The following is a 17,741-nucleotide window of genomic DNA, read 5'->3' as shown; positions in this document are numbered from 1 at the left end:
GTACATGTTAAGGGGGTATTCTTGTCTATGTTTTTTTTGCATATCTTGAAAGTTTAGACTTTCAAAAATATGACCTTGGAAGGATTTTTCAAAATTCGACTTATTTTCGGAGATACAGCCGATTTCGTGACGTGGCGTCCGTGTTCACTAGAATTGTCTCCTAAACTTTAAACGCGTTTTTCTCAAAACTGACTTTTTCGGAACGATACCCACGATTTCTCAGGTTCTACTGGACCGATTTACTTGGAATTTTTATAGAGTCTTCTTTATAGGCTTGTCTATGGTTGGAACTAGCCCCATACCTAAATTTTTATTTTTATTATTTTTAAAAAATTCGAAACAGTCAGAAAAAGTGATCCAAAAAATCTTTGTTTTCAGGCGGTCGCCATTTTGTGGAAAAAAATTTTTCCCACTTTTCCGTAGTTCCGGTCATTGCGCCATTATTCTAGATTAATAATCTTTTTTTTTGGTTTCAGATAACTAGGAGGGTTGAAATCATGGGTATGGTCACGTGGAAATTTTTGACAACCCCCCGCCTTCGTCAGCTCATAATTTTTGAAATTTTTTACTTTTTTTAGTTTTTAATTTTTTTCTGTACTCTTCTAAAATTAACAAATAACTAATAAAAAAATGGATAGTAAAAATATTAATTGCCTTTTTTACGACACTTTAAAAATTACCTGAAATTCATGCTTCTAGACCAGAATACCCCCTTAATAATAAAAATGCATCATAACATAGATACAATATTGAACTCAAATACACCACAGGCGCAAATTTTTTCCTTGGATTTGTTGAGAAGTGTTGTTATAAACAACGTACTCGTAATTATTTTCTTTTGATTTTTAAAGTTTCACCTTAAATAGCACATACATATGTATGTATGTATGTACTAATGTATAATTAATTTAGTATAACCAATTATGATTAAATTTTGTGGGCGTGAGTCCAATTTTATAACCTTTCCTGATTATCCGTGGCAATAAATGTATATCCAGAAAAATTCTAACATTTGCTTAGAGTTAATAAAAAACAGATAAAACTTAACGAACTTAATTTTCAGTTTCAAATCGATTTTTGACCCATGATAAGTAGTTCACACATTATATTAAAAAAAAAAATAAAATTAAAATTACTTTATTTCTGGTTTAGACTAGTTATTATATTACATATAAATGTAATGAGTTTGAACCAAAATTCAACGGAAACAAAAAAAAACATGAAAAAAATAAAACAAAAAATAAATAAATCACATGAAAATTGCTTGCTCTCCCTTTTACCAATTATTATTTTAATTTATATATTAAGATACATAGGTTTGAACTAAAAACCCCTCGAAAATAGTATCTTCAAAATATTCAATATTCAATACAAATAAGAACAGCACTAATTTTGATCTATTTCTTACAACCGCAATCCCACAAGCATTTTTGTTGCACATAAAGCCACTAATGCAATGCTAATTGCTATTTATGTATATACACCGTTATTATACATAGTGCAGAGCGCATGTTGTTGGCTATGTGCAACTTAGATATTTGTAAAATTATAAATATGTATCTACTTACTCGCCGTAATATGGCAGCGCCCGCAGGTATCCAAGCGTTAGGAGTAATGTTAACACTAAAAAGCTACCACGCAACATCTTTTGCTAGCGATTTTCACCCAAAAGTGAAATGTTCACCAAAATAGACACTAAAATAATAATGAAAAGAAAATCACTCAAATATGACTAGATAGTTTAATTGGTAATGTCTAAAAAATTGTCACCAGCTGCAATTTGAATCTCTTTTTTCGAATAGTTTTTTCTTCACTATGCACTTTTTACACTGTCTTAATTGTTTAATTACCGTAATTATAAAGCAAGAGTTACTTGCAAAATACTGGTTTGCAATTTTCTTTTGAAATGCTCACAAGTCTATAAAGTTTGCTTTTCGTTTCTATATATGTATATTTCTTTCTGCAATATTTTTCTAGATCACTTTGAAATCCCAAAGTTTCGTAGTCAACGAGTATCGCAGTTTTAGTTTTGTTGAGTTCACACGTTGTTCTCTATAGCACCGTTCAATATTAACTGAGTACACAGAACAACAGTGCCGGTATTTATAAGGTGCGCTACCCCCTACATCACCTGCCACTTGAGCTGATCGTTGTTGGCGATCGTCAACTACGAGTTGGTTTGTTTATATGAATGTATAAATGACAATCGGCTGGCAGGCTGGTTGCCCGTTCGTTTAGTGCGTTGTTGATGACTTGCCGCTGCTGGTAAGATCTTTAGCGGCTGATGAGGTTTGGCCCGGCGGCGACCTGGCTGTGGCTCTTGCTTGTATTCGTTGACTGGCTGAATGAGTATGTGTTTGCTTTGCTGTGTTGGGATGCGATCGCTAGCTGCCTAGTAGCGTGTACATATGTATGGGTTGGTTTTGCTGGATGAGTCGCCTTTGGATTGATGCCGTTTTTGCGCTACTCCCGCCACATACATACATATGTATGTATGTACAATCGGTGCAGCTTCTTTCAATTAATTTGTATGCAATATCGGCTTTTAGTTTTGTGTGCTTTTTAACTTTTTTCTTAGTTTCCCTTCGTTGTTTTTATTTGGTTGTTTTGTCTGCCAGCGTTTTTATCTTTTCCACTTTCTACTGAACTCTGACGTTGCGATTTTGAGCCCAAAATGTTGTTTGTGTATGGAAACTGTTCTCGATCTTCAGTTTCTTTTGTTATGGTGTTGTTAAACTGAAGTAAATTTCGGAATATATAAAGGAAAAAACATAGTTTCATATGTATGTAGCTAAGGTATAACTCTTTCGAGACTTTTTGTCTATGTTTATTAGACCGTCCCATCTACTGTAAACAAAAAATGAAAGTTTCGCAGTGCATCAGTCATTAAAACAGTTTTGCAAGGTGATTCTGTAAAATCTAACCTGGCTAGTGTAGGGGTAGCCTTTTTACAACGTAGGCTATATTAACTCGGTTCTCTTAGGGTATTATCATTGTTTAATTTTCGTCTCAAGAACTCTATTTTTATTACGAGTGTGTATTGGCCTTGAATCCTCCATTATACTTGGTTCTTTAATCGCAAAGTTCTAAATAATAAGTAATGTATGTATAAATACAGGGTTTTGTATTGGATGCTGACCGAACGATCATCAAAGTGGGCAACCCAATAGGTTCACTTAAAATAGCCCATACGATTCATTATTCATACATAGGAAAGCGCCAACAGCGTTAGCAGGATATTTCTATCGATACATACTATATATACTAAGCATACTATATTCACTAGAATCAGTTCAATCGGTTTATTTGCCTCAGTAGTGAAAGCTTGCAAAGTATCTATTAAGTGATCGTCTCAGTGTGAGAAATCGCGTTGCATTATCGGATAGTATACACTACAATAAACATTCTCTAAAATTTTGAAATCGAAATTCAAATTATTACGGTCGCTACAGTGTTTTTTGTAGAAAGGGAACAGAGTGAGGAACATGGCGACCCCAATCTTTTAACGCGTTTTTCTCAAAATGGTGTTTTTCAAAACAGTTTACACTCTCAAAAGAAGAGTTTTTATGTTTTTTTTATGTCATTCGCTATCGCGCTGGAAGCTTTTATTTTTTTGTTTGAAATCTGCCCATTTTCTACGAAAAACTGTCGAAAAAAGGGCTAAATTTTTATAGTTTTTGTTCAAACCGTCGCCATTTTGTCAAATTTCAAAAAACAAAAAAAGCTTCCATAGCGCGATAGCGACTTTCCTACAGATTAATAATCTTTTTGAAATTTTTTTTATAGAAAAAACTGCGGCCTTTGAACAAAATATTAAAATTTCCCATTGAAGTGAAAGGAATTAGTATGGCCACAACGAAATCATACAAAATGGACATCGTACACAGGACCATTTTTTTTACGCCATTGTCAGTGTGAGAAAGTTGCAATTTATTTAAAACTAAAATTTTGAAATATTTATACACCCAATAAACGGATAAATGGTGTTTTTCAAAAAATCAGTTTTGATAACATTTTTTCGTCATGAAGCTTTTATTTTTTTGTTTATTTTTTTATCGAAAAAAGGGCTAAACTTTTATAGTTTTTGTTCAAACCGTCGCCATTTTGTCAAATTTCAAAAAACAAAAAAGCTTCCATAGCGCGATAGCGACTTTCTTAGAGATTAATAATCTTTTTGAAATTTTTGTTATAGACCAAAACTGCGGCCGCAATCGTGGACATCGTACAGGACCTTTTTTTTACGTGTCATAGAATTTATTTAACTATTATACACCCAATAAACGGATATAAAAAAAAATCATTTTGTATTCGTCATGAATGTATTTATTTATAAAAAAACCGCACCGATTAGTTAATTTCAACATTAAACAAAAAAGAGTGAAAACCAGTGATTTTTCGGATGGTCACACTGAGACGATCCCTTAATAATAAGAAAATATTTTTGTTAAAATTTTTTATTTAATTTGTCTTTTTCCACACAAGGGTTGTTTTTGTTGACAGAATATTTCACAAATAATTGAGAGGAATACTACCGAGCAAAACGTTCCTGGGCACATATAAATCGGAATACGTTTCGGTTACGGTTCCGACTGATTGTTGATACTGTTCCTCCACTTGAACATTTTTTAATATATCTACAAAACCTAGTACATTGATGTACATATTTAGTGCTTTTAATGCTGTTAGTACAACTAACATTTTGTTAAAAAATTACTAGCAAAGTTAGCAGTGTTTACTACCTGCATTCTTATATTCCACTCTCTAGTTTTGGTGTCGTCTGCCAGTCTTTTCAGTTAGCATATACTTGGCTAATTATTATTAAAATTAGTAGTTAAGAAACTAGTCAATTATTTACATATAAAAAAAGTTGTTTCCTTTAACCCGTATCATTCTATCGTTTATATAATTACATCATTTTGAAAAACAGAATTCATAACGTATTTTTTTATTCTAAGTAGAATTTTATAACTTTCACTTTATTCAAAATCATTATAACTTGATTCCGTCAATATTCTTCAAGTTTCTTAGCTGTAAAATAAATAAATTGTAACTACAGAAACATCTTTCTGAATTAATATCGATTTGTCGTTATCGCATCGAATAGGTACAATTAACCGTGTTTATATTATAATATGTGCTATTTTTACATTTTAACAGCTGGTAACAGGAATTTGTATTAACCTGAATTTTATTAGTATTTTTCTCAGTGGTATAACTTTACACTTTTTCAAAAAAAACTTAATTAAAACGTACGGTTTGTATATCGTACACAAACTAGAAAATGTAAACAAAACCAGCTGACAAAAAGCATAAATCAATAACTGTATATACTATGAAGCAGAGTTGTATTTATTTCTGTTTATGACTATGCGCTATGCGCTTTGAAAGCTCAATGCGAGAATTGCCTTATAGAAGAATTACTTAAGGGTTAAGGGACTTAATTATGATAATCTATTACGGAAGTATAGAAAATGTAATCGCATTTCTATTTCAGACTTTACATAATTGAAAGTATAAAGAAATTTGTATAAAATACACAATCACCTTATTGAAGAGAGCCGCGAGGAGCCACGGTAATTCTAAGAACTCATGATATCTCAATTAAAACAATATTTAATTTAAATAATATTTGCTAGTACGTACTATACGCTTTAGCTTTACATCAGTTTTTTGCAAAGTGGCGGTTTTGTTTCAAAGTTCCAAATGCTAATAAAAAATAGAAGAAAAAGTTGTATTGAATATTTTTTTAGGGTCATAAAGTGTACTTTAAGCAAAATAAATTTTTCGAGTTTTTGTAAGTCCTAGACTGACCTAACCCATTAAAACTTCCAATCATTAATTAACTAACACTAACTTGAGTTTAGGTTAATTTTTCCAAACACATTTAAAAAATTAAACTCATTTTTGAGACTATAGAATAAGAATTTCGGCACTTGCGGTCAGCAGACATTGAGAATTATTCTGGAAACAAGGGATGTATGTAAGTATATACATAATACATACATATGGTATATATGTATGTTTAATTTTATGCTTATGTGTTTTGGTTGCACACAATACATTCTTTTTGCATTTTGGCTTATGAATATATTTCGTTGTTTGATCACTTTTGGTTTTTTCGACTCTTCCTTCAGAGTGTGCAATCACTTTTGCTTATCTGCCATGAAAAATTCCCAAAAAATGCATGTAAAGAAAATAATTTCGCTGAGAAAGGAAACAATAAATTTAACTTATTTTAATTGCTTACGTAGGTTACTTTCCATATTTCGGAATTTGGGAACCCTAGTGTTGCAATCTAGTAACTCAGAAGTAAAGTTTGACATTTCTGATGCTATGCAACGCTATTTCAATTGTTTACAGTAACTTGAAATATGCCTCTCGACTAAAGAATAGAATTAAATCGCGAACATTTTCCAGGGATTATTTTTAACAACTTTTGACGTAGATTAATTCAGCAACAGTGCATCGATGAACTTAATTCCGTTTTCGGCGACGGGGCTCCATCAAGGGCCAATGTTTATCGATGCTATGATTAATACAATCGAGATCGTAGGTCTCGTAGTTTTTAAAAATTTTATGCTGAATCTTAAAAAAAATAAATAAAAATTAAATGAGCAAAAACAGCGAAAAAGAAAATTAAAAAAAAATGTTTGCTTTTATTATCTTTTGCGGTTTAAAACTTATTTTCTTATCTACATTCTTAAGAGCAAGAACCAACAAATAATGGGTTGAACTAAGTAAAAAATATAAACATAAACGACTACCCAAGTCAAACCCGACTTGAAGGCCAAATTATTTTACAGTGAAGCTTTTCGCTATTAGAATATTTTTACAATGTACAGTTACAAACAAATTTTCAGAAATATATTATGCGATTCTAACTTTCAAACTTCAACTACATGAATCAAGATTTTAAGCTTCTTTTTCCACCCATATACATGGGAGAACCGATTCGTACTTAGCCTCTAAAAACGAACATTTTGGAAAAATTAAGATTTTTTCTAACATACTTATATAGTCTTGCCTTAAATCTTTGGAATTGATGAAACGATGATCCAACTTCGTTAGCCCTTCAGAACAGTTTGCACATTAATTTGACAAATTTGGTTGTAGCATCGGTGAAGATGTAAGGCAGTTCGTTGGATCTCTTTGTCCCTTTTCAAGTAATCAAGGATTCATACCTTTTGAATTCCAGAAAACAATGGTCTTTTCTCTTCCGCCCTATAAGACAGTTTTCGTCTTCATCTGAGCAGGTCGCCATTTGTAGTTCACTATTCGATTTGGATAATTCATTGGTCTTTGGAGTATTATATATAATTTACTGATTTAACTATGTTGAGGCGTGTTAAAGTAGACAGCATTGAAGCGCTCTTTGATTTCACTGCTCGATTTAACTTCCCGAAACAAGAATTGTACACGTCTAAGGGAATGTACTAATAAGAAAAAAATCTCGAATAAAATATATTTATATGAAAGATGTGTGTGTTTTAGACACAATTTAGTTATGATGATGTTCCCTTGTCGTTTCCTAACTTACTGACCCAAATTGCTGCTGCGCTTTTCTCCTCTTCTTCTTCTTTACTGACGTAGACACCGCTTAAGCGGTTATAGCCGAGTTTTTACAAGCGAAGCAAAGTGCTTCTCCACCTGGTCATTCCAACGGAGTGGAGGACTTTCTCTTCCTCTGTTTCCCCCTGCGGGTACTGCGTCGAAAACTTTCAGAGCTGGAGCGTTTCTGTCCATTTGGACGACATAACTTAGCCAGCTTAGCCGCTGTATTTTAATTCGCTGAACTATGTCGATGTCGTCGTATATCTCATACAGCTCATCGTTCCATCCAGCAAAGAACCATAAATCTTCCGCAATACCTTTCTCTCGAAAACTTGTAACGTCGCTTTATCAGATGTTGCCATCGTCCATGCCTCTGCACCATATAGCAGGATGGGAATTACTGACTTATACAGATTGATTTGTGCTCGTCGAGAGAGGACTTTACTTCTCAATTGGCTACTCAGTCCAAAGTATTACCTGTTGGCAAGAGTTATTCTGCGTTGAATTTCGAGGCTGACATTATTGTTCGTGTTGACACTGGTTCCAAGATAGTTGAATTTTCTACGACTTCGAAGTTATGAATGTCAACAGTGACGTTGGAGCCAAGTCGCGAGTGTCGACGACTGTTTGTTTGATGACAGGAGATATTTCGTCTTGCCCTCATTCACTACCAGACCCATTTGCTTCGCTTTCTTATCCATTCTGGAGAAAGCAGAACTAACGATGCGGTTGTTGAGGCCAATGATATCGATGTCATCGGCGCACGCCAGCAGTTGTACACTCTTATAAAAAATGGTATCTTCCCTATTTAATTCTGCAGCTCGAATTATTTTCTCCAAGAGCAGATTGAAGAAGTCACACAAAAGGGAGTCGCCAGGTCTAAAACCTTTTGGTTTGACCTGGGAGAGGTTCTTCCCCCCGGATTCTACAAGACTATGCTCCAGTCTTAAAACATTCTGTTTGTCGCCGCATCTTATCGTAGAATTTTCCAGCATCACCCCCGTCGGACAGCTTGTCAAGCTCTCGTACTCACGCATTTCGGCTCCCATCGCATCCCAATCCGCTAAAAAAAACGACTCAGATAGCGCTACCGAAATACAAAAGATGTGATAAGCACGTTAAGATGCTTTAAATAGATCCCTGATCTAGATATAGACCTTAATGTCGCCTTCTCTGAGTCTAAACGCCCATCTGTGAGCCTAAGGTAGGCTTTCGAACACATCTTTCATGTCCTTCTGAAGACGTGTCTGGAATGCCATTTTCCTTTATACATATAATCACATGAATTGGAATCAAGTACCAGAGTTCGTGATAAATATTATCGCACCAGACGATTTATTGTGCATCATTTGAATATATTTAAGTGATAACACTCCTCAGTACATGCAGATAGGTAATCTTAAAATTGATTTGTAACACCTTGAAATGTATTACATGAAACGCACAATAGGTACATATGTAGATATATACACCCTTATATTCATACATACTTGTATATGTAATCTATGTATGTACTTTTGAATGTGTCACTGCATTAGAGATGCCAATTACACAGTTACAATTTTACACATGTTGCCTCAGGTGAAAGACTTATTGTTATAAATTCGTTGGAAGTAAGGAACACCGTCACGTCAGGCAGATTGTAAAGTAAAATAGTGAAGATTCTTATGTGGACAAAGAAAAGAATACTTGTTCATTGTACAAGCTACAACAACACACTTGTATTTGTAGGTAGAAACAAGTATGTACATATGTATGTAATACCAATAGTGATGTAGAAGAAAAAACTGTTTAGTTTTGACAAGAGTTATTTCATATTGATCATGATCATAGTCACAGGCCCGACTATGAGGGCTGTACATCCACTGTTCGAATAATGATTACATTGAATCTATCAGAACCTCGTTTTTTTTAAACGTCTTCTAGTGATCTTTCATACTTTTTTGTATCTTATAAAACAAGTCAGTTCACTTTTTGTGCTGTCGAAGGTGGCATAAACTCGACAAATATTAGTTGGATATCGATCAATTTGTGGAATGGTCACTAATAACAATTTAGTCAATGGGAAACTTATTTCAGGGTTTAGGTTAAAAAATGCTTAACTTCGACAATTCTTCTGGTGGTAGGAATATGGAAAATTTCTTTCTTTCAGAAAATTTAAAACATATATTTAAGTGTGCAAAAACTATCTTATATGGACAATCTTCGGTTTCACATTTTCAAGAAGGCGACAATGATTATAGGAGGTCCTGAAAAATTTACTTTGAGACGCTAGGACACTATATATGCAAATGCCAAGCCTTCAGCCGAATGAGACGGTATACATACGACTGCCAATGCTTCAACCCCAGAGACATTGGGTAGCTGTGGTGGAAAAAATCAGGTGTTTTACCAAATTCACTGTATTTCTAGATAAGGCTTAATTTGTCTACCACCCAGGGGTAAAAAAACAATGGACCTAAGTCCAGCCGCCAGCGGTCTAGCGTGCCTGCGCTCACCTTTTCAACCATCCAACGAATATTTCGTAATTTTTGCAAAATTGCGGACTTGTAAAAAAATTAAAATTGTTCCCTAAAAAGCAGTAAGTTGTTAAAACAAAAACAGTTGCAATAATAATATAATAACAAATAAATCGTACACAATTTACTAGATAATATTACAATCGATTTTGACAAAATGTATTACGTGGCATTTTTATACCCTGAACAGGGTATATTAAGTTTGTCACGAAGTTTGTAACACTCTATCCGTCCGTCTGTCCGTCCGTCCGTCCGTCTCTATATATACGAACTAGTCCCTCAGTTTTTAAGATATTGTTTTGAAATTTTGCAAACGTCATTTTCTCTTCAAGAAGTTGCTATATCATATAGCTGCCATACAAACTGAACGTTCGGAATCAAGTTCTTCTATGGAAAGCTTTCACACTTGACAATGTATCTTCACAAAAATTGGCACAGATTATTTTCTACGATAATAATGTAATATACGAAGAAATTGTTTCGATCGGTTAACTATAGCTGCAACACAAACTGAACGATCGGAAAAAAGTTCTTGTATGGAAAACTTTTGCATTTGACAAAATATATTCACGAAATTTGGTATAGATTATTTTCTAAGGCAACAATGTAATCTCCGAAGATATTGTTCAGATCGGTTAACTATAGCATATAGCTGCCATACAAATCGAAAGATCGGAATCAAGGGCTTGTATGGAAAACTTTTGCATTTGACGTGGTATCTTCACGAAATTTGACATGGATTATTGCTTGAGGTAATAATATAATCTCCGAAAAAATTTATCAGAAATTGAACAGATCGGATTACTATAGCATATACATATGTAGCTATATAATATAAACTGAACACATAGTTACTAAAAGAAATGCACCTGTGAAGGGTATATTAGCTCCGGTGCCACCGAAGTTAACGCTTTTTCTTGTTTTTACATTCTTATGTCGCATTAGAACAATTTTAAATTCCAACTTATGACCAAAAATTGTTTAAATCCAATAAAAACTGTTCAAGCCCTTAGGTACCGAATATTTAGAAATGTCGGTCAATGTGTGATATATACTTATGTATATAGTATAACTGAAATTAAAGGGTAGTCCTCCTCTTATCAATTTATGTCTGTATGTCAAAAATGGGTTCAATCGGACCAATACTTTCCTTAGCCCCCATATACTTAATATAAAGATTTTGAATCTTCGGGGTGACTTTGCACCGCACATATCGGCTAATGTCTGAGTTATCCCAATGAAAATAACAAAGCGTCTTTTATTCATAACAGTGTATCTTTGTGCCTAAAATAGATAAATTTGAGCGAAAACTTGGCCTAGCCTCTATATAATTAATATCAGGATTTTCGAACATCCGGATTGACTTTATTCTGTATGATTGGCTTTACACTTTAAAGTATTTCCCTGGCTTTGATTCTTGCAAGTTGCAAGAGTATAAAATGTTCGGTTGCACCCGAACTTTGCCCTTCCTTACTTGTTTACTGAATAATGTATTTAGGATTCCAAAATTTACTTAAAGCAAAACGTATAATCGACCTTTGAAAATCATAAAATTGCATAATCACTTAATTATGATTTCTCAAAAATTGTACTAAGCTTTTTTATTTACATTCCATTTATTGTTTACCCCATTGAGGTAAAAAAATATATTTTGAAAACAAATGAATTATTTGTCTTTAATTATTATACTTTAATAATGTATTTATTTCTTATTTTATTTCTATTATTTTTTTCAGACAATGTAACTTCTCATATCTATTAGGTAAACGAAACAATAAACTTGTGGTACACACAGGAATTCCCCTCGACAAACTCGAGTCATGTCTTTGCTATCAATAAATCATGCTAGAACAAAAAACAGTACACAAATATTATTGTACTCGGAATGTTGAAGACTTGCTTAAAAAAGAAAGCATAATTTTTCTTTCGAGAACACTCATATGTATTTATACGGCATACATATAAACATATGTAAAGGGTGATCCATTTAGAGGTTCCCTACATTTTTAAAGAAAAAACACAGAAACTTCGAATTTAATGGTGAATGTTTATGATCATTCGAAAGAACATTCTTTGGCATGTATTTTGTGAAGATTATCTTTTTTCAAATTTTTGCGGCAGTTATGTCTCAGATCGAAGCCGAATTGTCTGCATATACTTTAGACTTTACATATTCCCACAGGATAAAGTCTAACGGTGTGGTATCTCACGATCTTGGTGGCCAATTGACTGGCCCAAAACGTGAAATTATCTGCTCACCGAAATGTTCTCTCAATAAATCCATTGACGATGATTCCACCGGTCCACATGACAACTTGATACAACTCATGCGTGATCTGTCAAAAAAAATCGATTGACTAATTACCTCTACTTGGATCACCCGTTACATGAACAAAGCTAAAACAATAGCCATTTTCTTCAATTCGCAGAAAAGCTCATTTCCATTGCTCTGATAAATTAGTACCTACGCCAGTATGTCCGTACTCACATGTGTTATAATTTAACTTTTATTTTTGTTTTATTGTTTAACAAGCGCAAATACGTTGTTTACACAATACTCTGAGTCATACTACATTTTTTATGCTTATGAATATGCATATGTAGATATGTATAGCAGACTAATGGTGTTTTCATTGCGCAACAATAAATAATAATATTTATATTGTGTATAATGCCGATAGAACTGTTAAACGGATCATTTTAAGGTTATCGTTACAGATTGACACATTTCAAAATTATTCTAAGGATATTTACTAACCACATTTTTTGCTTTTATTTTCGTTTCTTAACTTTGAAATATGAAAGAAGTGAGAAGCTATTGTATATTTTTAAACTCTTTTCTTTATATTATTTAAATATATTGTTAAAATCGGCTTGAATGACAAATTCTTAACATTCTATGAACTGTTGTTGCTTTTTTTTATATAATATATTAAAAATTTGTGTTTATGGGAGTACACGTATCACTGACATTGACGATATGCAAAAAAATGTCGATAGTACGAGTATTAAAATTCAAGGTTAACAGAATTTGTATCCCCAAGGTACGAAATGATATTAACTCGCAAGATGAAAAATTCACACCCACTTTCTATAAGCGCTTCTTATTATACCCTGAACAAGGTATATTAAGTTTGTAACACCCAAAAGGAAGCGTCGGAGACCCTATAAAGTATATACATACATATATAAATGATCAGTATGTTGAGTTGAATCGATTTACCCATGTTTGTCTGTCCATCCATCCGCCTGTCTGTATATATACGAACTAGTCCCTCAGTTTTTAAGATATCGTTTTGAAATTTTGCAAACGTCATTTTTTCTTCAAGAAGCTGCTCATTTGTCGGAACTGCCGAAATCGGACCAACTGAACGATCGGATTCAAGTTCTTGTATATAAAACTTTCACATTTGAAAAGATATATTCACGAAATTTGGTGTTGATTATTTTCTAAGGCAACAATGTAATCTCCGAAAAAATTGTTCAGATCGGATTACTATAGCATATAGCTGCCATACAAACTGAATGGTCGGAATCAAATGCTTGCATGGGAAACTTCCTCATTTGACGATTATCTTAACGAAATTTGGCATGAATTATTGTTCATATAAATAATGTAATATCGGAAGAAATTGTTTAGATCGGCTCACTATAGCATATAGCTGCCATACAAACCGAACGATCGGCATCAAGGGCATGTATGGAAAACTTTCGCATTTGACGTGGTATCTTCACGAAATTTGACATGGATTACTGTGTAAGTTAATAACATAATCTCCGCAAAAATTGTTCAGTTCAGATTACTATACCATATAGCTTACATACAAACTGAACACATAGTAACTAAAAGAAATGCACCTGGGAAGGGTATATTAGCTTCGGTGCAGTCGACGTTTTTTCTTGTTTTTATTTTTCGTTCTACAACCGACAGTAACTGTGGTGAACCGTAAAATGTAGTTCCATAGGCGCACCTTATTATTTATAGAAATAATTTAAATTTAATTCCTTCCCTTTGTAAGTGATTGTAAATCACACATTACATACAGATATTTGATACAGACATACATACATACATACATACATATGTATTATATGTATATAGGATCACACCCACATATAACTATTATGTAACTGGCAATAACCTTTACATATATAAATACATATATTATACTCTTATAAATATATATTTACATATTTAAATAGAGTTATGAGTACGGTTCAATAAATATTTACCCTAACTACAATTGGACACCACTATCGTAATTCGAGGACATTTCTGAAAGAGTCGAATTTACTAGTTTGACCTATAATACATCAACTATGTGGAGAAAGGCAAAACAGTCACAGGGGTTCTACTATGCCGAATTATTGAGCCACATAACCTAATCTTGAATACTTACTTACTAAAGATATAAAGCATCGCTGTTGAGAAATATATTGCCAATTCTCACGACTGTCAGGGTTACGTAACCGGAACGGACCCGGATTTTCATTCGGCCAAGGACTGTCAACTCGGCAAAATTCTGCCGCTATAACAACACAAAAATATATCGCGAATTTATAGGAATACCCTTGAAAAACTGGTTTCACATCTTCTGTGTAGGTATGAAAACGCTCCAGCTCTGAAAGCATTCGTCGTAGAGGAAGACCTCTACTCCATTGCAGAGATAAGGTGGAAAAGGACTTGGCCACACTTGGTATCTCGAATTGGCGCCAAATTGCGAAAAGAAGAAACTTCGGCTTCACTGAAGCTATCATAACTACCCTTCACAGGTTCAAGTTTTTCTTACAAGAACTTGATTTTAATCGGTCAGTTTATATGTATGACAGCTATACGCTATAGTGGTCCGATCTGAACAATTTTTTGGAAGATTGTACCATTGCCTTGGACAATTTTGTGAAGAGACCTTGTCAAATAAATAATTTTTACATACAAGAACTTGATACTTACATACATATGTATATACTAGTCATTCCCACTTACAATTTAACCTAATGTGTCTACTTATGCGAAGCCACATATGTATAATGTACTATGACACCGCCAACTAACCTTGTATATACAATATAGAACAGCTCATAAACTACATGTACATAACATATTTATATAATACATATTTATTAATATAATTCGAGTTTCTAGAAAAAATGTCAATGTTAAACAAAACAAAAGTTGTTGATAGCAGCAAAATATTTTTGTATGCATATATATGTATATGTATACTGTTATCAACTTTTATTTTAATTTATTTATGTAAATAAGTTATTCACAAACTTAGTCGTACCAATTTGTCTGTAGTAAATACGTACGTATGGTACTTATATAGGTAAGTTGTTGAAGCGGGCATATAAAATGAAAAAAATGTGTGTCTGTGGTCTACCTATCGATATGGGTCGCTTTTGCCTTCTAGACGGTTTCGCATTTGATATGATTTTGACTAATAGATTGTCTAGACATTTGAAAGCATATCTTCAATTTATATACAATTTAAATAATATAAAACAAAGATTAAAGATAAAAAAAAACGCGATTTTTTGCCAAAAAACTATGTAGAATGTGTTCAAATAGTGTGTTCAAATTTCAAACCACTCAGTGCAACAACTTTGAAAACGTGAGTTTAGGAGAAAACGCTTCAAAGTTTTGTAATCTGATGCTAAATAAAATAGCTATAACTTTATCAATTTTATTAGTATCGATTTGAAAGTTAGAGACACAATATTCTTGAGAAATTATGCAATCACTTAAGACAAAAAATAATTCGAAAGCAATTTAAAATTCTTACGCCTCATTTAAAAAATAGTTCTAGGCTCTCGATCGACTTAAAACTGTCTAAGGATCATACTGTGGGGATTGATTACTCCAATAGTTTTTACCATTTTTTGATAACAAAAAACGAAACTTATAAAAAAATCAATATTGCTAAAAATTATCAAATACTCACTAAGTCACAACTTTGTGATATACCTCTTTGTCACCCATATTAATATTATAATAAGGAACAATAAAACATGTACATATTTTTATACTTGTGCTTGTGTACATACATACATACATATGTTTGTTTTTGTATATTATTTATTATGCAAATTGTGTGTAATGACTACATAAATGTGTCTAGTATTTAATTTTTGGTGAAATAATAACATGAGTACACACTCTAAATCACGAAATGCGAGTATAACTTAATATTTTTTAAACTAAGAGAATATTATGACACCAGTAAACTGAATATATTAAAACTAAGGTTTTTTATATAAATTTTGGTTTGCGATTGCGGAGACAATTTTCAAACCACTATTTCGTCAACTCTAAATTAATACAAACTAATGACAAATCGAAATTTTATATACTGTAATAACGGAATATAATATACTAACGATGTGAAAGCGGAATTTTTTATTAAAATTTTATATCATATGCAAGACTATTAATTAATTAATAAATAGCTTTAGTTGTATTTGTCGCTACCAAGCTTAATTAAGAGCGATAGGTCAGCATAGTTTTTAAGCGTATATGTATATAGTTATTACTTATGCTTTTTTTGGAGTGCACTTTATTAAAGAACAAGCCTAGAAGAAATTAAAAATTCTATTCAAATAATATATCACTAATCCGAGTCCCAACACTATACCCAAAAGTGTCACACGATTACGCCAATGATGCTTCGAGTCATTCATTAGCTGCAGTATACGCAAAGCTGCTTCCCGGGTTGCTTCAATACTACCCGAATTATCAATTACGAAATGGGACTGTTCACATTTCTTCTCTAATGGCATTTGCGAGTCAATACGCTTTTTAGCATCTTCAAATGAATATTCGTTCCTTTGCATAAGTCGGCTTAATTGGATCTCAGGCTCACTAAAAATATTAAATCATACTTAGTGAATATATAGTATGTACAGATTGAATGCTTTGTATTTACCATGACACGGTAACAATTTTATAAATGAATTCCATAAGTATGCCTGTTTCGAAAAGCAAGGGTAAATCGAGCACAATCCACGAGCGACCACTCATGAAATGTTTGAAAACTTGTAGGAATATGGTTCGATGTATTACCGGATGTGTAATTTGATTCAGTTTTCCGCGTAACTCTTTGTTATTAAAAATTGCCTTGCCCAAAGCCTCACGATTGATTTGTTTAGTTGGTAGAATAATCTCATCTCCGAATACTTGTCGTATCTTATGCCAACATGTTGTCCCAGGTTGAACGACTGTAAATTAAGTTGCAAAAAACGTTCATTAAAATTAATTAATGTTAATTGTTACTAATGTTCTAAAACTTTTTTTAAGTTCTCACTTTCACGGGCTATTCTGTCAGCATCAACCACCGGTATACCATTATCTAGGAATACTTGGCTTACTGTACTTTTACCAGTAGCTATTCCTCCAGTTATAGCTACTATAAACATTATCACTTTATTTAATATCTTCACTTGATTCACTTGTAGTTTATAAAATTTCTAATTACGTCTGGCTGTTATAACACAGCTGACATTAGTATATAAGTATAACAGAGTATAATAGTTTTTGCAATTTTACTGTACGTTTATTGCCAACCATTGTTAAAAGAAACTTCCATAGCTTAAAATTAACTTAAAAATACATTTTTACAAATATAATCTTTTGAAAGTACTGATTTATTTTATGGAAGATATGTTAAAAATTAT

At 32.8% G+C, this 17,741-nt stretch overlaps 2 protein-coding genes across 3 annotated transcripts in view; both read right to left on the bottom strand.

Annotated features, from left to right (window-relative positions):
- The window catches only part of LOC126768052 (transforming growth factor-beta-induced protein ig-h3), a 29,439-nt gene extending 24,156 nt beyond the window's left edge, over window positions 1-5,283 (bottom strand). Inside the window, exons 1-2 of one of the 2 annotated variants that reach the window (XM_050460500.1) lie at window positions 5,182-5,283; window positions 1,569-1,695 (exon numbers count right to left, since the gene is read on the bottom strand). In XM_050460500.1, the coding sequence (XP_050316457.1) occupies window positions 1,569-1,645 (77 nt within the window). In that variant the 5' untranslated portion in view covers window positions 1,646-1,695; window positions 5,182-5,283. Of the gene's footprint in view, window positions 1-1,568; window positions 1,696-1,850; window positions 2,083-5,181 lie in introns of those variants that run through there. The other variant, XM_050485971.1, reaches the window with a different exon arrangement.
- Window positions 5,284-16,086: 10,803 nt separating this feature from the next.
- Window positions 16,087-17,570, bottom strand: LOC126753028 (dephospho-CoA kinase). The gene is made up of 3 exons (XM_050464172.1): window positions 17,372-17,570; window positions 16,994-17,285; window positions 16,087-16,929 (listed from the first exon to the last, which is right to left on the bottom strand). The coding sequence occupies exons 1-3, from the start codon at window positions 17,481-17,483 to the stop codon at window positions 16,641-16,643; spliced, it is 693 nt and encodes a 230-aa protein (XP_050320129.1). The 5' UTR covers window positions 17,484-17,570; the 3' UTR covers window positions 16,087-16,640.
- Window positions 17,571-17,741: the final 171 nt, after the last annotated feature.

The sequence above is a fragment of the Bactrocera neohumeralis genome, chromosome 2 (assembly GCF_024586455.1).
Source record: "Bactrocera neohumeralis isolate Rockhampton chromosome 2, APGP_CSIRO_Bneo_wtdbg2-racon-allhic-juicebox.fasta_v2, whole genome shotgun sequence".
In the NCBI taxonomy this organism is placed as follows: domain Eukaryota; kingdom Metazoa; phylum Arthropoda; class Insecta; order Diptera; family Tephritidae; genus Bactrocera; species Bactrocera neohumeralis.
Note: the sequence above shows the minus strand (reverse complement) of the source record. Positions and strands in the feature narration are given on the sequence as shown.

Coding starts and splice junctions, on each gene's coding strand:
- LOC126753028 (XM_050464172.1), bottom strand. CDS start 17,483: ATGTTTATAGTAGCTATAACTGGAGGAATAGCTACTGGTAAAAGTACA. Junction 17,286..17,371: donor TGACAGAATAGCCCGTGAAA/GTGAGAACTTAA, acceptor CTTAATTTACAG/TCGTTCAACCTGGGACAACA. Junction 16,930..16,993: donor AAAATTGTTACCGTGTCATG/GTAAATACAAAG, acceptor TAATATTTTTAG/TGAGCCTGAGATCCAATTAA.